Below are 25,394 nucleotides of genomic sequence, written 5' to 3' on the forward strand. Positions count from 1 at the left end.
AACTCTATTTTTTGGATTATTTGCCCAGTTCAAAGGGAATATGAAAGAGAGAGAAACCAATAAATAGGCTTTAAATGCCCCCTTGGACCGGTACAGAAGAGGAAGTTGAGCCAACGTCAGATCCCACCAAGGCCTTGTCAAGCGGCTTTGAGGATCTGGCAAATGGCCGATAGGACCAGCACCTATGGCAAGGCTATGGTGACTCTGTAGCTGAGAGATGGGAGGGATGATCATTAGAGTTGCTGACATTTCTCTACAGGTCTTTAACTGGCTTCAGTGGACAGTGACCATATTAGCATTCACCTGAACAGACTGTAGCCAGATAATAAGAGAACAGATAATAACAATAGTAATGCAAGCCCCACATGCATTTTTAAAAATTATTTTTAATGCAAAAATAAGACAACTAAAAATTCATCCTTCTGGGTTCTTGATATCCATTAATAATATTTAGTCCAGAAATTTGCTCATCTACCAGCAATTTGATGAAGCTTGTGTTTCTTCATCTAGGCTTTCATTTGCCCTTCATGGTGCTAGGTCGTTAGGGCAGGCATCATGGTGCCCAGTTGGAAACTAGGCCTTCATGAGGTAAAGGGACTCATTCAGAGCCAGGTAAAGGGATTTTTCTCACACATTTAGTCACGTAACATCATTCATCGAGAGAGCAAGCATGGGATATGGAAAAGAGAGCTTTAATCTGTATAAATATCGAAAGCCAAGTCTTAGATGAATGCCAACTTCTCTGTTTATCCTCATTGTGTAGAGTATCAAGTGTCAGAGCGCTATAGAGTATAAGGTCTCAATCACACACACACAGAGTTATTCTTTATGAGACCAACGCCCTCCCAGGGTCTTCTGAGTCTTTTAGCTAAGCACACAAGGCAGTCAAATCAACAATGCTGTCTTTCATGCTTGAGCTCTGTAGACAGGCCCTCTCTCCTCAGCTGTTCATCTCTTCAGTGGAAATTCCTCAGAAAACAATGAGATTCAGTACAGCAGGAGCCCCCCCTCCGCCTCTGCAAAACCACACACACCCCAAGATAAAAAATGCTCAGCAGTCTCTGAGAACTTTCTACGGAAGCACTACAAAGAGGAGCCTTCCCAGTTAGATCCCTAGAAACTACTCTCCTCCAGCTCCCACCCCATGCCCACCAGGGTGGGTAGGAGTTTGGTCACGTCACCTTAGCCCATCTCCTCTAGTACCCATGTAGCAGACAGTGTGGGGGGCTGCATGAAGTCTAGCTGGATTTGAAAACTGCTCACGGCCTCAGGGGGGAAAATGAAGCTAAATAATGCCTACTGTATTACTCAACAATGACAAACCACCACAGAATCCCAGCAGCATACAATAATAAGCATTTACTTCACCCATCTATGGTCAGCTAGCTGGGAATTGGCTGACCTGGGCTGGGCTGGGCTGAACAGTTCCGCTTCCGGTTCTGAATCCAGCTGGCTCTACGGTCTGTTCCACGTGTCTCGTTCTGAGCTCCAGGTGGAAGAGGCAGCACCCCCCCTGGGAGAAATTCTTCTCAATGTGAGGACAAAAGTGCCAGGGAGCACAGCCAACCGTGCTCTCTGAAACAGTGCAAGCACATTTCAAACCCTTGTTTGCATGACATCTACTATCTTCCCAGGGGCCAAAGTAAGTCGTATGGCCAAGCCAAAAGTCAAGGAAGCACAGGGAAGGACACACGAAAAGTACAGGGAAATAATCCCCTTGTGCATTTCTCATGTGAGAGGCACTGAGAAGTTACATGGCGAAGAGCATGGATCCAGGGAACAGTGAAGACTTGGAGCTGAAAAATCAATCTGCCACACTAGTTCTGAGGGTTGCTGGAAATATTAAACGTAGTAATGTGTGCAACGCCGTTGCTGCATAGTGAGCACGCAAGGACCATTTGCTTCATTTCTTGACACATGTTCTGGGACCACCGCTGTCACGCTCTGACAGGTTTATCCAGGCTGTAGGAGATGCCTGCAATGTGGCCTCCATCAATTCCTGACCTCACTAGATAGACATGCTTTTCCTTGCTTCAAAAAGTAGAGTCTGATGTTCGCCTTTCAGATCGAAGCTGGCCTTAATGACTTCCCTTGACCCACAGAGACCAATCCGAAGTAACGTTCTGAGTCGGTGGCCGGTCTGTGTCAGAGCTATGGCTAAACATCTTCCGGATTTGATCTCTTGCCAAGAGCAGGCTGCTGTTGCCATCTGAAGACTTTGCGAAAAATGTCACGTCAAGTGTGTGATCTGTGACTCCTACGTGTGTCCCTGAACTCCGATGTGCGTATGTGATGAGTGTAATTATGACTCTTGCCAGGGGCACTGTGTGATCTGTGGAGGCCCTGGAGCCTCTGATACCTATTATTGTAAGGAGTGCACCATCCACGAGAAGGATAGAGATGGTTGCCCACAGACTGTCAATTTGGGGAGCTCTGAGACAGATCTCTCCTGTGAATGTAAAAAATATGGCCTCAGGAAGATGTGACAGGGGGGTAGCCTCTTTCTCCCACCAAGCTGCCACAGCAGCCAGAAAAGACGCCTATTACTGCCCGCACAGCAGGACTGGAGCACTGAGCCCCATCCGAGTGCCTGGTAGTGACTGGCACCGCTCCACCTTTCTTCTCCTCTTACCCAGGCACGTGGTAAGGAATGGAAAAGGAATCTTCATTCACAGAGCACTCGGGAGACTGTAGCAGAGAAAAATTGATAGATCGGGTCATGATTTTTCTTGAATTCAGAAAACAAGCCTCTCTTTTCCAAATTGATATGTTCTGTCTATACCAAAGCCTTCTGAAACAGTATTCATACCATTTCAGTCTTCTGTTTGAGAAATTGAGGAACTGACTGTGAAGCTACCACTGTGAGAAACCTATTCTTGGCAGAAGCTCTGATGACAGCTGTCCTTGATGAGACATCTGCAGTGTAGTGGGGAGCTCTCAGAACGATCAATGTGGGCATTTAATCTTGTAACACCTAGCACATGGTACCTGTTCATGTTGTTTTTCCTCTAAGAACTTGGAAACCCTTTCCTTTGCTGTTGTATTAATAAAGCAGGTGTTTCTTTTGTGGGAAGAAGAAGAAGAAGAAGAAGAAGAAGAAGAAGAAGAAGAAGAAGAAGAAGAAGAAGAAGAAGAAGAAGAAGAAGGAGAGGAAGAAGAAGAAGAAGAGGAAGAAGAAGAAGGGGAAGAAAGAAGAAGAAGAAAAGAGGAGGAAGAAGAGGAGGAGCGGGAGGGGGAGATGGAGGAAGAGAGGGAGGAAGAGAGGGGGGAGGAGGAGATGAAGAAAAAGGAGGAGGAGGAGAGGAAGAAGAGGAAGGAGAAAAGGAAGAGGAAGGGCAAGGAGAAGGAGGGGAAGGGAAAAGAGAAACAGAAAGAGAATTCTGAGGGTCAGCTATAAGAAGACTTGCTACCCCCCCCCCCGAGTCCCCTAGGAATGCTCACTCTCGAATCACTCTCTCAGAAAACCCAGTCACCAAGAAGCCCATGCCACCTGGGGAGGACACATGTACACCTGAGCCCCCAGCTGACAGCCAGCATCAACTGCCAGTCATGTGACTGGACCATCTTGATTTTCTAGCCCAGCCGATCCCTTCAGTGGCTGCAGCCCAGCGGATATCTTGCCACGACTATGTGGGAGATCCCAAAGTAGGGGTGTCCAGCTGAGCCCTAGTCAACCCACAGAACTGTGAGCCATGATAATCAATTTCTATTAACGTCGCTACATTTTGGAGTGGTTTCTTGCACAAGTAGGTGACCAGAACACGGACCAATGTTATTATCTCCGCTGGCCACTGAAGTCATGCAGGACCCTGGTGGACAGAGAATCTGCCACTTGTCAATTTTCCCTTTCATCCCCGACCCACCACAGCTCACTCCTGGTTCTCGTCCTGCCTCCTCTTTCCAGCACTGTCAAAGCCCTCTGACAGAATCTTTAGCACTAGTTCAACTCCCTCTCCCGCCATTTTACTTCAAAGACAGGGACAGAGGCCACAACGTGAGAAGTAAACAGGATTCATTTGGCAACAACTCAGAGAGAAGTGGACACACACAGCCCCTTCCCCAGGGGCTGAAAGGGGACAGCTATCCAAGTTCTGTAAGCATGGACATTTCCCTGCCACTCCTCCTACAGGAAGACCCAGCCTCAGATGGACTGAATGACCCTTAAGGCTTTCAACTAGGGGACAGACTTTGACCCCGAACATACTGCTATCTTCAAGAGGCACTCTGAAAATCTGATTCCTCAGAATTCTGCACGGACCCCTCCTGTTTTATACAAGCTCTGAGAGACACAGGCCGATGGAGAGGCACACTGGGCTCCACTGAAGGGGGGACAGCGCTAACAAGGCCCTGGGGGGTCTGGCAGCATCTCAGACTCCATCAGGCCTCACCTTTCCTGGGGTGTTCCCAGGAATCCATTGACGTTCTTGGAAGCCCAGTGCAATTAGAACACTTATTTTCAAGTGATGCTTCCCTTCTCTGCCTGTGGTCTATCTGCTCTGCGGAAGTTGTCCTACAGTCGAGAAAGCAGCAGCCCTGCGTTTGCATTCTTACGTCAGCTTACGTAAGTCAAAAGAAGAAGCTTCATCACCCACTTACCCAAACACGATACGGTCATTAAATGACTGAAAACACTGAGGTAGACTGGAAAATGACAATACAAAAACCAACATCCTGGCAGTCGAATAAAGCAATGTTGAAGTTCAGCACCTTGTTAGGCCGCGCACTGTGCTATGAATGGAATCCAGGAAGCTAGTTCCCAGGAACTCAAGTGGTGGCCGAAAATCACACAAAAAGGATTATCCTGTTTAAACTTAATCTTGCAAAACTGCTTCAATTCCTCCTCTTCCCTCTTACGGACTTTCTTGCAGACTTTCTCACCCTCTTATGGACTTCCCTCTTAGCATTCTTTCCACCATCTCAAAGGGTCACAAGGTGGAAAGAGCATAGGCAAAAAAGCATCCTAGCTCTATTACCTACAGGCACACAGATTTTTAAAGAACGGTATTTGACCTCTCTGAGCCTCGAGTTTTCACTCATGAAATGAGGTTCATAATGTCAAAATCACAGTTGTTGTGAGTATGACATGAAAGATAGCATCGGTGGCCCCCTAGTAGAACTCCCGCCATGTGCTAGTGATTTCCTTGGCCCGCGCTAACCTCTCCTTCTGTGCTGAGAATGCTGCCTTCCTCCTCACGCCAGCACCACCTCTCTTCCTGGTACCATTTTTTTCCTCCTCCTTCTTCTTCCTCCTTCTCCCTCTCTCCTTCATCCCCCCTCCCTCCCTCTCTCCCTTCCTCCCTTCCCCTTCCTTCCTTCCCTTTCTCTCCCTCCCTACCTTCCCCTTTCTTCCCTCCCCCTCTCTCCCTCCCTCTTCTCCTTGCTCCCTCTACCTCCCTCTTTCTCTCCCTCACTCTCCTTCTCCCTCCCTACCCCCTTCCCTCCCTCCCTCTCCTTCTCCCTCACTCTCCTTCCCCCTCCCAGACTATCAGCTTCTACTTTCCTTTGTTCCTTCCCCAGTCCTGAATACCAGCTAAAGCGACCTCCCAACTTAAAATAAAAAATCATACAAACAAGCAAGCACAGAACCTCCTTCAATCTTGCGGGTGGGTGAGTTTCTTTCCCACCTCCACCTCCCTTATCCCAGCTACTGCCCCTTTACAGCTTCACAGCTAACTTGTGACTAACTACGTCCACCATCTCTCCTCCAATTGACTCTTTTTCTTTCCCAAGCTATTTGATCTGTAAAGCTTACTTTTGCACTCTTATCCACATGAGTATTTTTCCTGCTTGCCATCATAACCTACATATATTCTCAATGTTTCATGTAATAAAGCACCGTGAACACTTCCTCATGTCTCACAGTCTTCATGTGTTTTATTTTTAATGGCCAAGTAATATACCATTTTGATAACGATCCAAAATTTTTTAACTTTTGAAATCATTCCAATGTTAGGCATTATTTTCCATTTTAATTACAACTCGGTGGGTTTGTGTGTGTACATACTTACTTATTTACAAATATAAAATAAACAGTAATTTATAAATACTGAAGGCAACACAAAAAATCATATACATAATCATATATACTATGTATGCCTATGATACGTATGTATATATATGGTTTTTATGTTGCTTTTTAATGTTTTATGTTGCTTCTAATATATACATATGAGATATATGTGTGTCTATGTTTTTTGTTGCTTTTGGGTTTATAAATTGCTCTGTGCTCTATTTTTCAACTTTTTCAATTTTTCAACTTTATTTTATAAATATCTCTGTGTCTGGTTATCTAGTCCATGTGATTGTTACTTTTAAAGAAAACATGGCATTACATCATGCTAATAGTCTAATAGAATGAAACAGAGTTCGCAGAATCTTTGGCAAAATCTGAAGCATCCCGTTTAAAAAATATTTTTAGTTTTTACTCAAAATAAGAAAAGCACATCATTTAAAAGTCAAATTGTCTAGAAGTCTTACAGCAATGTCCCTGTTTTTTGCACCACCAACTCCATGGCTTTCAATCCCCATCCCCTTTCAACAATTTTGCTAATTTGCTAATCTGCCATATACGCATTGCCATGTTTCCGAATGATATGCACACACTGAATCTATTTTGATTCATGAGTCTCATTCTCCACTGACTTTCTATTTCGGAGGTGAGAGTTAGCTCTCCTGTGTCAATCACAACAGATCGCTATTGAGTTCTTTCTTCCCCTTTGGCAGTATACCCTTAGGAGATCTTTTTTCTCCTCCAATCTGGATTGGCTGCACTCTAAACCATCTGCACCATCATCATCCTGGGATGTCCCTTTGCTGTCATCCTAAGAGTTCTCTTTGTCTTTACCTTGAGTTGGCACATTAGTCAGGGTTCTCCAGAGAAATAGAACCAACAGGGTATATATAGTCCATGGGCAATTCAGTTGCATATAACATATAACACCCAGTGCATATAACACCCAGTGCTCATTACATCAAGTGCCCTCCTTAATGCCCATCACCCCGTTACCCCATCCCCCCACCCACCTCCCCTCTTCCTGAGCAACCCTCAGTTTGTTTCCTATAGTTAAGAGTCTCTTAGGGTTTATCTCCCTCTCTGATTTCATCTTGTTTTATTTTTCCCTCTCTTCCCCTATGTTCATCTGTTTTGTTTCTTAAATTCCACATATGAGTGAAATCATGTGATATTTGTCTTTCTCTGATTGACTCATTTCACTTAACGTGATACCCTCTAGTTTCATTCACGTCATTGCAAATGGTAAGATTTTTTTGATGGCTGAGTAATATTCCATAGTATATACATATACCACATCTTCTTTATCCACTCCTCTCTCAACGGACACCTCAGCTCTTTCCATATTTTGGCTATTGTGGACATTGCTGTTACAACATTGGGGTGAATGTACCCCTTCGAATCACTATGTTTGAATCATCTAGATAAATGCCTAGTAGTGCAATTGCTGTTGACCTTCATTTCTTATCATTCTCTTCAGCAGCCCAGGGTGGTGTGCAAGCACACTCATAACTTCCACTTATACACTCATGGCTTCAAAGGCTCTTCAGCCTGGGCACCGTTCCTGCATGTGAGAACCACATATATAAGTGTCTCTTGGATTCTAGTGTTCCAATTATTTTTTCATAATAATTTTTTTATTATGTTATATTAGTCATCAGACAGTATATCCTTAGTTTTTGATGTAATGTTCCATGATTCATTATTTGTGTATAACACCCAGTGCGCCATGCAATACGTGCCCTCCTTACTACCCATCACCAGCCTATCTAATTTTCCAACTAAAAACGAAGCAGCAGTATCAATTAAGAGTGAAGGAGGGAATGCTGAAAACTTTGAGAGTTTGAGAAAACTACCTCAGAGAGGAAAGAAGTAACCCAACTAAAGATAATAGCAGGACATCAACATATATCTGGACTACAGCAGCAATGAAGACGAAAAAATACACTCATTGCCATTTTAATTTAACGCTAGGAGAACCTGATTTATGGGAAACTATCAAAATGTGGAAAAGATATTCCAAAAATGCTGCTATATATGCATAGAGTTTGCCAGATTTCGATGTTTTCCTTTCCTTTTTTTCCCCTCTTTTCCCACAGTCCCTGGATTAACCACATGATTAATAACAGCATTTTAAACTGATCTCATTACTTACTAAGTTTGTGATGAACCCCCTCCATACTTCAATTTTATAGTTTCTGTTTTTGAGACACCCACTTATACAGTTTTCTTATCTGCCACCTGATTTCCCTCTGCCTCTGAGCAAATCTGATTTCTAGAGGACAGTATTCTGGAAACGAGTTTTATTTCTTCCTTAGATACATAACATAGCTCTTAGATACATAACAATTACATTGGAATTTTCCTCCATTTCAACTCAAAATGATAATTCTATGCTGTAGGGGCTATTAGTCATTTTATGTGTTTATTGATTGACTTCATTACCTTTTTTTGGCTTACATTTATATTTTAAGTGCCTACATTTATGACCCTGATTAAGATTTCAGAGCAGGTTAGTCCTCAATCCTTGACAACAAATATGATTGAAAAGAAAACAAATCTGGGTAGCAGTACCATCCACGTCTTGAGCTCAACCTATTTTGGAAGGAGTCTTCTCTAGGTGCAGGAATCAGTCCTGATCCCAGGGGGCATAGAAGTCCTCTCACAACGAATGACACAGGACTTCTCCCATGTTACTTTGGCCACAGTAAGGGCAGATGTTTTCATGTTAGAGGTTCCAGGATGAGCCTGCTTCTTAAACATCTATCTTGGACACATTCAATTGAGCCTGAAAACCTATGCCAGAAAGCTAACCCAGCCTCCCAACCAGTCTTTAAGGAGTCCATGCTCAGAGGCAAACTCGTGAGATAAATGCATAATTACTAGTTGCAGCTCTTTTTACTAGTTACAACTCTGCCCCAAGCCCTTCTGCACCCTGGTGATCTATGATGGATCATGAATAGAGACCAGGATCTTGGGTATTCCTCAAGTAGCTCAGACCTTGATCTTTTTGCCATGGGATCCTCCCTAATCACTTTTGGATCTACTTAAGGAAGGAGCATCTCATTACCAGTAGGAAGAAACATTTGTCATGTCTTAACTCATTCACATCCTGGGACAACTCCAAGAGTTGTAGTTTGACAGTGCATCTCTGAAGATTCCATCATGTTTGACCTAGTTCTCCTTAGAATGTGCATGGTGGGGTAGAAGGGACATGTTGAGTTTCCTCTAAAAGATACGTTAACCAAACTGTTGAATCAATATGTATTTATGCATTTGTGTCTCCCAAGTTAATTATGCAAGGTCCACGTTTTATTCATCTTTCTATCTTCAGTGTAGGCACAGGACCTGCTCTATAGTAGGTATCCAAAAACTATTTTTGAATGAATGAACGAGTTAATAAGGAGAAATAACGAAGGTTCTTTTCTAGGGATTGTTAGATCTCAAAAAAAAAAAAACAGTATCAGAAAAAAGCTTCAATTATTATAACATTAGATCTAAAAACCAGCCTCAGAAAAAAAGCATCACTGATTATAACCATTTTCTCAAACATTTCTTTAGAGTTTAGCTCTCTAACATTCTTGGCTAACAGAAACAGCATTGCTGCCAACAGATTTTTGATAGCTCCAAAGTATGTTTTCTGTTTGTTTTCTGCATGTATCCTAGGAAATCTTCAATTCCCAGTAGTTCGTGGATGAGCTAGAATCTTCACCTTTGCATTTCTCAGAGTTCATAATGTGAATGCCCACGGTACGGAAACAGCTTTGTTCACTGGTGGTAGAAAAATCAAAACCCTGAAAGTGGTTCTTCAAAATTTATTCTTCTCATCTCTAGAAGAAATTCACCTGCAATTTTCCAGAATCCCGCAATAACAATAAAAGCCAACATTTATTGTGTGTTTCCTGAGGGCTACTCATGACATATATTATCTCATTGAAGCCATACAACTCAGTGAAGTTGGTAATATTCGTGATCCCATTTTGCAGATGGGAAGCTGTGTTATGGACAAACCATGTAATTTGTTAGTAATGTCACCCAGTTAGTAATGGCAGGACTTGCTTCGACCCAAATAGCCTGGTGTGCAATTACTCTATTAATTAGTGTCTTGTCCTGCCTAATACTCAAAACACTTTATGAGAATTAATATTAATTCTACAATAAATCTAATCAGAGATGAGTGTGTGAGGCAAGAGGGAAAAGAAATTGGCCACTGTAAGATTGTGTATGTGTGTGAAACTGTATGTGTCCCTGAAACCCCCGTATCTATTTCTGATATTTTATAGATATATGTATCTTGAAAAAGCTCCATTTGTTATTACAGAGTGAGTAAACCTCTTTGCCCTCATCTTCACGGTACCCCTTCCATATATTCCTATCCATACACATATTCACATACTTTGAGAACTACGGGTTTCTCTGGCTTGGGACTTGGACACATAGCAAAAGTGTCAAAGGAGTTATGGGCTTGACAGGCCTAGGTAGATTTCATCTGGTATCTTCAGTTATAAATTGGCCTGGGGTCTCTGAATAAAACCCTGGTATTGAATATGCTTAAATATGCCAGGTTGAGCAGAACTGGGCAGAAAAGGGCTGTAAGCGGTCTTGTGTTTAGTTTTTTGCTGGCCTTAAGTTGTCTGATATAGTCTTCCATTGGGCATTTGTAAACTCTAGGCTTGTCAAGACCCTGGACTATACTGGTCCATTTTATCCCTCTTCTGGGTTCTGGGTTGGATTGGCCTGGTTACTGATCTAGATGAAATGAAGGCTTTCTTTGTTCAGCAAGGTTTTGAGCCCTTATGAGGACCAGGAACAGATTCTTTTGAGGATATGCTGGCATGAATTATGGATTATTCTCTTGGTTGAGACCTTGTAGGAATGTGTCTTCCTTGCTGGGCTCGCTGTGTTAGGCTTTGAGTTTTGGCTAGACTCTAGCTGGATTGGGCTAAGAGTGGATGGGTGATTAAACTTCATGTTGGGCCTGGGCGTGATTTAGGAAGGATTATGATGGTCTGCAGGTTTAGCTGGGCTGCACTGTGAACCAGATTAAACAGGATCTGTCCCTGGGCTGACATTAACTAATATATGAAATTAGCTCTTTTTTTTTTTTTTCAGGGCTCTGAATTGATCAGAGTTGGGTCACAGCTGTGTTTAATAAATTCAATGTATGCATTTGGGTGGCTGTTAACAGGATTTCAAGGGAGGTCCTGGATTAAATTGAATTTCAAGTTAGTCTGGGCTGGGCTTTGGGTAGGGTTATTAATTAAATACTGGGTTCTGAAGCTTTGACTATTGCTGAGCTGAGGTTGTGAATAACCTGGCATATGAGATGTTATCAAGGTATTTGCTCTAGACTATGATTTTGCCCTTGGACTTAAAGTCATTACTAGTACCTTTGCTCTTCTTTTGACCAAAAGCCACTATTCAACCAATTCAGATTCTTTAGAAACTTTGTTGTTCTGAATGATATCCTTCTGGGAAGGAAGGGTGGCTTGACCTTTTGCAAATGGTAGTCCTATGGAGGACAAGCATGAAGGAAATCTCATGACAATGAAAAGAGATTATTTTTACTAACTGATGTTTTGCCTTAAGAAGTTATGGGGTACCATCTAAGTCCAAGAACCAGTGGGACCTACAAGAACTTGGCAAACATTGGACCTACTTGGTTGACCCCAAATTTGGTAGAAGGTGTCAGATCTCTCCATATTTTATCCCTTATTATGGACAAATATTTCTACAGAAAAAATTTCCCAAGTTTTCTTGGGTAGTCTGTGTTATCTGGAGCATTTTCCAGAACTTTCATCAAGGACCCAGACAAATGGCTAAGTGCCCACAGAGACTCTTGAAGGTTAAACGGCAATGTTACAAAGACAGGAAAAAAAATTTTTTGACAGCTTGACACATATTGGAGGTGGGGGGCAAGTATGGGACAGTCAATCACTGCAGGCTGGTAGACAGGCAGGTCATACTTAACAATTTCTATCTCAAAGAAGGAAACCTGGGAAATTCAGTTACAACAGTAATGCAGACTAAACCCTTAAGATGATCAGTCTAGTAAGAAAAACTTTCCAATCTTTTAGAGGGCAGGGCATTTGAAATTCCTGGTATCCTTAAGTATCCTGGGATCCTTCTTTATGGAATGTAAAACATTCAAACACTCACGAGTTACCCCCTTATCCCTCTCTCTTCTTGAAAGAGAAGCTTCCCATTCCTAGTAACTCAGTGCAGCCCAACACCCACCAACACTACCCCACTGGAATCTCCTTCGTGACACAATGACATGCGTCAGACCAGTGGGTTTTTCTTGGGCTTATGCTCTAGACTTCCACAGCTTGTGACACTCTGACTGCTTCTTCCTCCAAGAAACTTTCCCTTACCTTGGCTTCCAGGTTACCGTTCAAACACTTCCATGTACATGATTACCTTGCCCTCGCACTTCTCCACCTTCCGAAATTTTTATCCATAGCCCCAACATCACAATTTATATCGTTCTTCCACTGACTTGAGTTTGAGAGGCAGAGAAATTTGCTTAGGTATCTCTTAGCTGTGACATTAATCTGAGAAATGCCAGCAGGGCCCCGACGAAGACTCTCCTTCCCAAGTCCTCCTCCAGCCTCAAGTGACTGATCCCCCATTCCCATTTCCCTACATGCACTAATTATAAGGCTGCTATATCCCAACAACCAAAGGAAAATGTTGCCAGTTCAAAGAAACTCCTAACGTCTCCTCTTGCAGACTTGTTGAGCCATCATGTTCCCATTACACCAAGAGCTTCTTCTACCCCTGTTATTGACTCTGGATGTCTTTGTTCGACTGCAAAGATATGGAAAAGCAAGAGTTGCACAGTTTAGAGTATTTTAATCTCTTCCCAATTATTTTTCCTGAGAGCAGTAATTCCCAATGTGTAGGTGTCAATAGGTATTGTTTCAGGATCAAGTAAGTCTGGAAAATACAGTTACACATTTTTTTTTAAAGAAATTCTCAAAGCTTTAATGTGATAATAGGCATTTTCTAGTTATCCATTATTACGTAACAAGTTATCCTCCATATTAGAGGCTTAAAACACTAATAAACAAAAACTATCTCATAATGTCTGTGGGTTGGGAATCTGGGATTGGCTTAGCTGAGTGTTTCTGGCTTGGGGTCTCTCAGAAGACTGTTGTTAAGATGTTGACGGGGCTGCAGTCATCTGTCAGCTTGGCTGGGGCTGGAGGGTCCACTTTCAAGGTGGGCCACTCACGTGGCTGGCAAATTGTTGTTGGCTATCAGCAGGGCATCTCAGTTTCTTGCCACATGGATGCCTCCATACAGCTGCTTCAGTGACCTTTTGACAGGGCAACGGGCTCCCCAGAGCAAGTTATCCAAGAGAGCCAGAAGGAAACAACCATATCTTTTATGGCCTCGCCTCAGAAGTCGCACATCATCATTTCTGCCATTCTTCGTCAACTGCACACAAATCAATCTTAGTCACTGTGTGGGGGTGTGTTCATGCCAAGAAAGAAGGGACATTGAGGATCCTTTTGGAGGCAGGCTGGTGCAATGCTTTATGAGTCCCCCAAATTTATTTGACCACAAATTGATTGTTTAATAAGCATTCCAAGACACTAGGTTTCCATGGTACAGCTGGTGGGGGAAAACCCCATGGATGGTCACACCAGGGACTAAGTGTCTTAGAGGATCACCGACGAGGGGAAGACGTGTGTCTGGAGAAATAATGCTGGAAAATGGAGCTCTGAGGACTCCCCAGGTGGAAGATCTAGGAAGCTAAAACTGAGCTCCTGCCTGGATCCCCTCTAAAGAGGATCCCTCACTTCAGAAAGGCTAGCACAGGACTCCCCTGCGGGTCCCAAATGATTTGGAAGGTCCATATTTTTGTAAGCTGTTTGCTCCCTCTGTCCTAAATCAAAGATAGGGTGAAAAAAGTCAAAGTTCACAGGCTGAAAAGAAGAACCTCTCACAGAATCTGTAAAATCTGGAGATGGAGACCATCTAGAATGCCCCGCTGTTCCATGCCGGGAGCAACCTTTCCTTTGGGACTGTTTAGGCTATTCCAGCCACATGACTGAACCCAGCAGACTCTTTTATGATCTGTGCTAATAGTACAGTAAGGTCGCTGAGATGAGTCAGATCACAAAGGCCCCGTTCTTCCCTACTTCATTTGCACAAAGGCGTGTTTGCAAAGGTCCCAGCCCCAGGGTCAGAGCCAAGGTGCTTGGAGGAAGTAATTTTTCATCAAATGTTTGCAGCGACCTTATCAGCAGATACAGGATAGGAAAGGAGCGGGCAGGGATAAAAAGGCTAGAGAGTGAGCGGGAAGTAGGAATAGGGAAGAAATAATGGAGAGAGAAAAGGAAGGTGCATGAGAAAAACGAAGGAATAAGAAAACACGCACAGCCACACTCGCGCGAACGCCGAAGGGCGCTTTTGCCATCTTCGGCCACAAGGTGGCACCCTTTGAACTTTCTTCCCCCCCAAAAAATTGAGACAGGGGGAGGGGGCGAGAGGAGGGAGAAAAGGCAAAGCGCTCTCCCAACCAAGAACAATTTGAAAACCCACCCCACAATATTTAAAAGCTGGGACAAAGAAGCGTCAGGACGGAGCTGCTTCAACTGCAAACGTCAGCGGAGGCTCCGGAGGGGTCCGCCGCCCGAGTCAGGAGCAGCCCCTTTAAAAAAAAGCGGAGTACAGTATTGAGATTCTTGAAACCTGAAACCTAGAAACAGGATCGAAGCGGAAACCAGAAGGAAAACCTTGAACTCCTCCAGACAATTGCTTCCGGGGAGTTCCAGGAGCGCGAGGGGGAATAAAGGGCCCGCGAGCAGGGCCCCTCGGATGGCGCGTCCCTGAGGGTCCTGGCGAGTTCGAGGCGCGTGGGAAGCAGAGGACCCTACCCTCTCCCTGGGCTGCAGGTCATGGCCACCGTGGAGCAGAAAGCCCTCGGCATTGGCTTCAAGTGTCTCTCCTTGGCCACTTTTGTGCTCATCTGCGCCGGGCAAGGGGGACGCAGGGAGGAAGGGGGTCCAGCCTGCTACGGGGGATTTGACCTGTACTTCATTTTGGACAAGTAAGTGTCTCGAGTTGTTGCATCCTGGGCTCAGCTGATGATGCTCCCTGCCGGGCTGGGCTTGTTGGCGGCAGCGCTTTGGGACTGGCACGCGTCTCAAGGGACCCAGGGGGACCGCGGGGGGCGGCCGCGGCCCCGCGCTGCGCCTCTGTCGGGGAGCGCGCCTCCCCATCCTTGGCTGCCCGAGCCCGCAGGGGCGTCGCTGCTGGTTCGGGGAAAAACCTACTTTCCGCCTTGCTTTCTGTGACCGAGGAGCATGCAAGGGAGTGTGAGGATGCTGTTGACCTAACACGTTGCTGTGAATCTTTTCCATTTGCTTTAAAACCTGGCGAGAAGGGCGTGCTTTGGAGGGGTAGAACTTCCAGGCGCGGCTGGAGTGGGCTTTGAAAAGTCAGTCACGTCCTTCTACAAAAACAAAAACAAAAAAACACATGCTATCCTGCAGAATGCATTGCCTTTGTTCCTAATTATACAGCGCACGCTGACTGGGCAATTAGTGAAAATAGAAGGCGGATTTCTCAACCTAGAGGCTGTTGGGTTTTAGGCTGAGGAATTCTTTGTTGTGGGACCATCATGTGCATTGTAGAATGTTTAGCAGCACCTCTGGCCTCTCCCCAGTAAGCCTGCTCCATGCTCCCTCGCTCACCACCCCCACCCCCGCCCCAGTCCCGCATTGGCGACAACCAAAATTGTTGCCAGAAGTTGCCAAAAGTGCCCTGCGGATACATTCCCGCCCGCCCCTCCTGGGCTTGGGACCTCTGATTCAGACGGGTTCCAGTTCTTGGTAATTCCACTGGTGGGCTACCAGGGAGGTGCAGGAGCCCTGGTTTCCCTACCAAAAGGAGAGTGGCTAGGCTTCAGGTCTGTGCTCAAGGGAGAGCTGAACTCTGACCAATTAAACACTTCCCAAATCCCCTTCGATTTGCCAAGCCACAGTCATTCAAGGAAGCTTTATGCTATCTACTAAAACCCAGCTTCAACAATAAAAAGCCCCTCAGAGAAGATCCATGCTCATTAAAACTATGTGAGCTCTCTGGTGCCAGGGAGGCCCTTGCTGTTACAGTGGTGGGGAGATGAATTTCACAGACTGGAAAGTATTTGCGAGTTGGAAAAAGAGGCCTGCAAAATAAGCTGGCCAGCTAGACACCCAATGTGCTTTGCAGTTGCCCCTGGAGTTTGATTTTTCCGTAAGGGCTGTTTTGAACTCCAGATTCTTTGGATGAAAAGTGAGATCTCTTTCTTAGAGATTTATGAGAAGGTGGGTACTGAAAATATACTCCAATACTAAGAAATGGAATTTCTTTTGTTACTTCTAGTGGCTGGGAGCAATAGCTCACAGATTCAGAGACTGTCTGAAAACAGTCAGAGGTGCCCATCATGGTGCTTCCCCCCTCCCCAAAAGCCAGTTGAGCAGAACATACAGGAAGACTTGAAAAAATGGACAGAACCACCAAGTCCCTGAATGGAGTGACTCCATACTGTAGAGATAATCAGGTTCTCCCCAAATTAATTTGAATTGAATTAAACTTTTAAATCAAAGTTCTGAAAGTATTTACTTTGGTGGTGAGAGGAATTTAACAAAATGATTCAAAGTTTTTCTTAGAGAACAGAAACCTGGTAAAAAGAGGTAAAACATTTTTAGAGAAAGATAACAAAGAAATACCTGTAAATATTAAAATGTATTATAAGGCAAATTATTACACGCAGGATAGTAAAGACCAAAGAACAGGGAAACAGGACAGAAAATCTAGAAAGAAATCCAGGGACATGAAGGCATTTAGTGGAAGTTCAAGTTGGTGGGAAATTAATATGTTACTTTAAAAAATGTTTCTTGGGGCTCCTGAGTGGCTCAGTTAAGTGTCCGACTCTTGATCTCAGCTCAGGTCTTCATCTCAGGGTCTCCATGCTGGGCACGGAGCCTACTTAAAAAAAAAAGAAAAAAAGATTCTTGGATGAATGGTTGGTGTTTAACGTGGGAAAAGAAAAAAGGTTAGGTTTATGTTTTATACCACACACCAAAATAAATTCCAGAAGGTCTGAAAATTTAAATGTCTACAATGAAAGGATGAAACAACCGGAAGAAAATTTAAATGACTATTACTGTAATCTTAGGTTTAGAGCTTTTAAAACAGGATGGAAGCAATAAAGAAAACTGTGAAAATATTTATATATATTCAAATTTTCCATTTCCATAAGTGAAAATATGTCAGAGATAAAAGACAATAAAAAGTTATAAAAACTTTTGTAACATCAGTTACTCCTCAAAGATTGGCCTTAATATAGAAAAAGCAGTTTTAAAAAGATGAGCCTAGTAGAAAACAGTAAACAAAAAAAGTCAACTTCCCTAGTAATCAAAGAAGTGAAAAAATCAAACAAGATATGATTTTTATTAAGGTGGCAAAGGTTTTTTTAAAAATGACAATATTCAATATTGGCCAACTTGTGGGAGGTAGGCACCTTCATATCTCACTGAGGAAAATACAAATCTGTATAGTCTTTCTAGACTGGTGATGTCCAATGGAACTTTCTGTGATGATGCAAATGTTCTACGCCTGCTCTGGCCAGTTGGTGTCTACCAGCCCCAGGTAGCTGTTGGACACCTTGAAGAGTGGTTAGCGTAGACAAGGAAGTGAACTTCTTATTTTGTTTATTTTTAATAATTTTATTGAAACGGCCACACGTGGCTACTGTATTGGATGGTGCAGACAAGAAGGTAATTTGGCAACATGTATCAAATGCTTTAAAAAAAAAATGGGGTTCTACTTTTCAATCTAGCAATTCTATGTCCTAAAGGAAAAGTCCAAGATGGTCTCTAACAGGTGACTATAGGTGTGCTCATGGCAGTGCTGCTTATAATAATAAAGCTGAAAATTACCTATATGTCTAACAGTAGTGGATTTATTAAGTAAGGCATGCTATAGCATAGTACTGAATATGCGTGTTGTGTGTGCTCGTAGTGCACCCTTAGGTGAAAATACAAGCACCAATATTATGTACATTAAGATGCTACCTTTGTAACACACCTGTCTTTCTTGATGTACCTAATATGTGATTGTGTTTCTGGCTAGAAGAGAAGATTTTTAATTCTTTCGTGTGTGTGTTTTTCTGAACTGTCCAAGTTTTCTAGAATGAGTATATGTTACTTTTAAGATTCAACAAAAATAAGTTACTTTGAATTTTTAGAGAATTGTTTCAAGTGTGAGGGGGGGCCTCTAGCCAGCGTGCTGAGCTCCAAGCGTATGATTATAGAGGCTGCTGCTTCTTTTCTATTTAGTCCTGGAGTAAATTTCTAAATGCATCATAGGATACTCTGCGGTGCACTGGGGACCCAAACGTGTTCCAGGAAAGAACTGATGGGCGTCCCTCTGAGGGCACCTACCTTCATATTTAAGTGAACTCCTCTGACTTCTTTTAGTTGTCCTATGGCTTGAAGAGAGAGGTATTTTTGTGCTGAATGAAAAAATTGCTAGCACTTGATGGTGTGCACACTTCCAGCTTGCAGTCTCGATTCAGGTTAATGTATGAGATTGTCAGATTCCGAGCTGGGGGATGGGCCAAAACGCGGTGATTGCAAAGAGGCCCGTGGTGGTCCCTCAAGACATGGTCTTCTGTCCTAGAAAGAACCTTCTCAGACAGTGCTGTCCAGCACCCAACCACAGCAGAGTGGAAGGGGAAAGAATGCTGACTCACTTTTTCCTTGGGCATCTAAGATACTCTGGCCGGCTAGACACTGTCTACAGGCTGAAACTAAGGGGATCCCAGGGCACCTTTCTTCTCCCCAGCCCTCAACTCCCCTTTCCTCGGTGAACGGTTCTCTTCTTTTCCATGACATTAAAACTCAGCTCATTTCAGGTTTTAGCAGGATGCATCTCTGGCCTGGAGAGAACCCAGATTATACATTTAATGGAACGTCGTGTTTTCTCAACCAGGAGCAAGACTTCATAATGATAACCTAGGCTACCACAGTAACACAATAGGGCATTATTAGCGGCTTTGGCGACGGGGCTGGTGGACTGGGCTTCACAAGGCTTTATACTGATGGAATTTCATGTTCATTTAAACATGCTTTTCTGGTTACAGTCAGGAAAAGTAGATTGCTGGGAATTCAATCAGGGATTTGAAAAGTCAGATTTGGAAGGCTCTATCCAGAGAAAAACAGGCAGGAGCAGCTAGCCTCCTTGAAGTCTTCCAGGGGTCCTGTAAGATTAATGCACCCTGGTGACTGACCCACAGATATAAATGTATTTTCCTTTCTCCCAGGGCTCCTCTGTCATGATACTGTATGTTTATGTATCATGTATCGGTCTGTTTTATAGAGAACAATTAGTTACATAAAGGAACCAAGTGGATTCTCCATCATGAGTCTTGGGGAAAGGCTGGCTATATTCATCTGTGCCCAAAAGACTTCAAAAATAGATGGTGTCAATAGCAGGAGGAGTGGAAGAGACAGTGGGGTGGAGGGGACAGTAAGCACTGAATAGCTTTATTGATAGGACTTTCCAAAGCCACAGCCTGCCACCCAACATAGCCTTACATTTGCAAAGGCCCTCCCCAGGCTCGGCGTGGGTTCCTTTCCCATTAGAGCCCCTGAACTCCTCCCTCTGCTACTTCCTTTCTGTCCAGCACTAGTTTTCTCTTTCTCTTCTCGCTACACAAGGGAAGCCCATCTTGCCGCTTACCCAGAATTCCACCGTTGGCACCACAATCAGATGACCCCGTAGTGGAGATGATCTGCAGGACCTTTGCTATGTGTTATTCTCCAGGGACATAGTCATTAAACAGATGTTGGTAGCATTAGACTGGGAACTTCACCACCGGGTATGGTATCGTTTTCCTGAGAAAATACCTCTGGGTTCCCAACTACTAACTTACAAAAGAAACCTTTAGAGTCAGAACTAAATTCTCCCGACACTTAGGCATTCTCACAAGTGCCCCAAAGACAAGCTTGCTTGGTAGCTAAGGCGAGCACTAGTGTCCCTAGTTTACAGATGAAAAAACTGTTAAGCCTCTGTTCAACCCGCTGGATTAAGTGACCTGCGCAAGGACCTGGGGTTAGCTCAAGACAGAGCTGGGACGACGTCTGCTCCTGACTCCCAGCCCTCTCTTTCCACTCATTGCTGCCCTGTGTAGTTGGGTTATAATGAGAAGCACATGGCAGTTCAACTAGAGGAACTGGGTGGATTCCAGGAAGTAAAAATCCCTGCATCAGGGTTTCAGTAAATGTTGGTACATAAGGCAACCAACCTTACTTAAATGAGGAACTACCGCTCCGCTGTCGGATCAGCTAGAGTTGATTGAAAGTTTCAGGGACTCCAACCCCCTGCAGCCCACAGAGATGCTTCAGAGATCTGGGGGGTTAACTGATGGATAGGACTCTAAGGTGCATTCGGGTCATCTGATGAAGATGCCCTTAAAGGTCCAATAAATTGTTAATTTGTTCAGATTGAATCTGATGGAAAAAGGAAATTTGACTCCGTAGATGTGTTGAAATAGAGGTAGCTTGTTTTCAGGAATACTTAGGAAGGAGCTTCGAGAAATGAAATTGCAAAATTAGCTCTGAATAAGGAGACAAAAAGTCCATTACAAGATATCTTGAAAATGCTACAATAATAATTCTAAAAGGCATCTTTAAAAAAAAAAAGTTTCTCAGGGGCCAGGAATCCCTCTTTCTTTTCTTTCTTTCTTTCCTTCCTTCTTCTTTCTTTCCTTCCTTTCTTTCTTTTCTATTCTTTTTTCTTTTTCCTTCCTTCCTTTCTTCCTTCCTTCCTTCCTTCCTTCCTTCCTTCCTTCCTTCCTTCCTCTTTTTGTATTGAAATGGATTTTATGGTTGGTTTTAAATGTTTCTCCAGTTAGGTTCCAGGTTTGGAGAGGACTTATTAGACTAGGTAATAGTTGGTAGAACTGCCTACAAATTGGAAGGTTTGGCACGTGGGTCAAAAATAAAAATAAATAAGGCATAAGTGTTTTGTTTTGTATTTCTGTCTGGGTCAGCCAAGTAATTACCTCTAGTTTCCTTAGCTATGGAGACCTGGTAAAACTCAGTGTCAAACTGAGAATAGAATCCAGGAGTGTTGGAGGAAGGCGCTCGTCCTAAGATAACCTGTAATTATCTTCAAGTGCTAAAGGGCTCCCAGAGGTCCAGAAACAAACTCTGGCATCCCTTAGCAAGACTTGGCTGTCACATAAATGCAAATGGGATTTGCTTTCTGCTAATTTAGAATGTGTGTCTATTTTCGATGTGCGGCCAAGAGACTGGATTTTGCTTTTCCCAGTGATCACTCAGCAACAAAAGATACAATGGATATTTGGACATTTCCTGACATGTTTCCCAGACATGCCAGTTTCATACTGAAAAAAGTAATCAGGTTTCTTCAGTTTGGCTGATTCTTTCATTCATTTGGCATAAATACTTTCTCAATTCCAATCACAAGTGTGTACTTAATTAAAGATATGGATAATACAGTGTCGATTGCAAGCAATGTCCTGTTCTGGGAGCTGCAAGGAATATAAAAGAAGCAAGAAGCAGTCCCAGACTATTTGCTTTTTAGGTAGAAAGACGTTAGAAGGACTTGAGACAGCCACAGCTAAAGGCTCCTAGAGGATTTGGGGTAGGGGGCAAGTAAAATTGATTTTAGATCAACAATAAGTAAAAATAATAAGTAACATTTACTGAGCCCTTGCTACCTGCCAGGCACTGTGGTTAAGCGCTTTGCCTGTATTACCCCATTTAGTCTTCACAACCACATAAGGTTAGTACAGTCATGATCACCATTTGACACACGAGGAAACCGAGGTTTAGAAAGGTCAGCCAAGGTCAGTCTCAGTGGTGAAACTCAGCCTCAAACCCAAGCCACTCTGACTCACGATCTACGCACAAAGATGAAAAATATCTAAACATGCAAAAGAACGTTGAATCAATCAGGATAGGTTAAGTTATGCTGTGGTAACAAACAATCCCCCAAATCTCAGCGACTAAATGCAACAAAGGTCTAAACCTCGGTTTATAATCTCTCCCTACTCTGCATGTCGGATGGCGGTCAGCAGGGGCCCTGCTCATGGTAGTGGTTCTGGGAGCCAAGCTGGTGGAGATGCCTTCTTAACACCAGCTTCCACATCACAGCTGCAAGGGAAGAAAACGCGAGAGGGTCTCTCACTGGCGATGAAGTGCTCCAGTAGGAATTGAGGTGCATCCTTCCACTGACAACCCCGTGGTCGGAACTAGTCACTTGGCCTCCCCCTATGGAAAGAGGGTGAAAATTTTCATCTTCCCCTGTATCGAAAAGGAGGGGAAAGCCAGATATGGGTGGGCGTTAAAAACCTCTACTGCAAACCTCTAATTATACACTGCTTTGGCCTGAGTAAGCAAGAAAGGAGTAGTCCCTGAGAGAGGGCAAAGATGCATAAGACTGATGGGAAAGGGTTGGTTTTGAGCGAGATCTTGTATTTATTCATCAACCTGGGATCACTGTCAGACGTGATAGTTCAAATCCGCCTGTAAGGCAGTGACTGGCTCCTTCTCTTTTCCTCTCTCCCTATTCCTCTCACATCTTAGTGGGCAGGGAATGAAATTAGATGAAATGGAAAGCAGAAATGGAGGTTAGACAAGCTCCCCTGCCACCTTCATATGACATAAATATCTGAAAACTAAGAATCTCTTTCTCCCTAGTTTATGGAATATGAGGCAATGTGAGAGGCTGGCAAGGGAGAACATTGCAGCGGCTGAGCCAAGAGGGTGCCCGGGTATCAAGGAGCCTGATTCAAAGCTTGAATCAAACACCAGATGTGTTTCTCAGTGAGGGTGCTGTTGGCATCGTTGGTGGGACATGTTTTTCATTGTGGGGCACTGTAGGATGCTCAGCATTTCTGATCCTTACTTTGGAAATGCCATTAGCCTTCCTGGTCATTGTGATAACCAATAAATAAATGCCTCCACTTTTATTTCTGACTGCCTTGCTACAGGATAGTATCACCTAGGTTGAGAACCCCTGACCAAAAGACTGCAGGGTGGAGCAAGGCATGGCAATGGTGTTGATTCCCAGAACCCCTGGACTACATCTGAGCATTCTGTCTGGAAGAAATGAGAAGGTTTCAGTGATAAGGGCCACTGGAAATTGTAGACCTTCGCAATGAATGTATCCAACCAGTAGTTCTCAACCAAGGGCCAGATCAGAATCTGAGGAGCCTAGGGAAAGCATGTCTGACTCCGATGTGGGTCTTTCCCTCCCACAATATGTGGTAAGATTGAACAGGAAGACAAGGAGAGCTGCCCCATAATGATGGCCTTTCTCCTCTACAGTGAGGGTGTAGCTGAGGCAGCCGGCAGCTCAGAACTGGACACCAAGCAGAGTTCTTGTTTTAGACAGTGGTAGGAAAGCCCAACCTGACATGGAAAAGACAGAGCAGAGGGCAGATAGGCCACGCACTGCCCTCTAGTGTTACCAGGCCCTAGCACGTGTGCATACTTACCTAAGCCATGGTACTTGCTAGGACAATCCTTTGTTCCCTTTCTGTCAAGACCTCATGCATGAAATGTGGCCCCAGGACCTCGTGGGAATGAACCAAGGCTCAAGCACAAGGGTTAAGAGAGCCAGCTTCGAAAATCAGACATCTCCGGCTTTAAACACCAGCTCAGCCTTTTCTCTAAGCTTTGTGCCCTTGGTGAAAATTACTTAGCCTCTCTGAACCTCAGTCTTCTTATCAATAAGATAGGTATTAACATTTTTGCCTCACAGAAGTGTTGTACAGTGTTGTAAATAATATTAGATGAAAACCTTTCATGAAGCATTTGGTATGTGAGTATCCAGATGACAGACGGTTATGGTGATGATGCTGGGGGTGGTCCTGGTGGTGGCGGTAATTACCCCTGGAGAAAGGGGATGTGGTCCTCTAACAAAGAACACCTCTGTGGATTCCGAGCGGAACTGCCTGGTTAGGGGAGGGAAGACACCAATTCAACGCCGAATTTTCAAACCGTGTTAAACTTGTGGAATTACAAAATGCGCAAGAGGTCCCTGGTTCCCAAAGATTTCTCAGTTTAGTAGAAGAGACAAACTGCTGGCGAAACAGAGTCGGTGAAATTAATTTTGGTTGAGATGAGAGAGCCTTAGGAGGCTTCATACAGGAGGGAGCTTTGGATCTGGAACTTAAACATTGAGCAGGATTTTGTCAGGTGATCAAGTTAAAAAAAAAAAAAAGACATTTCTGGCAAAGGGGTAATGGACAGGAATGCAAAGTGACCCACATCCCTTGTGATGTAAGTGTGGCAGGGAAAGTGACAGGGGAAGAATCTGGCAAGAGTGGACTTTTTCATGTCAGCAATAGGTTTTGGGATTAAAGTTTTCTACAGACAAAAGTAGCAAGCTTACGAATGTGTTGTATCTCTATCTCCCTTATTCTTGTAGTAAGAATGAGGAAGAGAATAAATGAAACTGAGAGCTCTTTGGTAGTGAGGGGCTTAGGTCCTGATTTGCATGGAATGTGGGAGAGGCAAGTGTTGAGAGGGTAAGGAGTACGTTTCAGAAGGAAAGAGGGCTTGGTGTGGGTGTGTTGAGTCTGAACACGTAGGACATTTGGGTGGAGATGCTGAGTAAGCAGTTGGATTTATGCACTGGGACTGAGAATAAAGACTTGAGTGGTGTTGGCCCAAGGGTAGTAGTCAAAAATGTGGATATGAATAATAAATAGTATCGAGATAATATCAAGATAATATCAGGATTTTTTAAATGTCGAGAAGAGGTGGAGTTTAATGACAAAGATGGCCAGGGTCCAGCCTTAGAAGAATTGCTAACAAAAATGTCTTCGCCAAAGAAGAAATTCCACTAAATGGTGCTGAGAAGTTGCCAGAACATCAGAAGAGAACCAGCAAAGAATTGTACCACTGAGGCAAGGCGAGAGAATTTCAGTGGAGGGATGATCCATGGTTTCTCCCCTAATATCATCTCCCCTTCTGTTTCTAGTCTTGTGAGTGATGTCACCATAAACCCAGCCACTTAGACCAAAGATCTGGGAGTCATCCTCTTTCTCATACTGCAAGGCCAGACGATAGCTGCCCCAATGTCTCTCCTGTGATCTTCCCACATGACCCCATTCTCTGCCCCATTGGTGCCCTTCCCATTTCTCAACCAGGTCACGGAAATATTCTCTAAATTGGTCTCCTTACCTACTTTCTTTACCCTTACCTCCACCTTGTATTCTTGACAGTGGCACCAAATTGATCTTTTTTTAGAACACAAATCTAATCTTGACATCTTCCCCAAATCTTCCTAAAAGTTTTAGGATAAAATGTGAACTCCTTAGCAAGGTATTCAAGAGCCTTATTGTTCA

General features: G+C 43.8%; 1 protein-coding gene and 1 pseudogene across 1 annotated transcript in view; both read left to right on the plus strand.

Moving 5' to 3' along the window:
• The first annotated feature begins 2,153 nt into the window (after positions 1–2,153).
• Positions 2,154–2,486, plus strand: LOC148109670 (PHD finger-like domain-containing protein 5A pseudogene; annotated as a pseudogene).
• A 12,035-nt stretch (positions 2,487–14,521) lies between these two features.
• ANTXR1 (ANTXR cell adhesion molecule 1) overlaps positions 14,522–25,394 on the plus strand; it is a 213,269-nt gene continuing 202,396 nt past the window's right edge. Inside the window, exon 1 of the mRNA XM_045788146.2 lies at positions 14,522–15,071. Coding sequence (XP_045644102.1) covers positions 14,920–15,071 — 152 coding nt within the window. The 5' untranslated portion in view covers positions 14,522–14,919. The remainder of the gene's footprint in view (positions 15,072–25,394) is intronic.

This window comes from Ursus americanus, chromosome 7 (genome assembly GCF_024610735.1).
Source record: "Ursus americanus isolate L20-20 chromosome 7, mUrsAme1.1.p, whole genome shotgun sequence".
NCBI lineage: Eukaryota > Metazoa > Chordata > Mammalia > Carnivora > Ursidae > Ursus > Ursus americanus.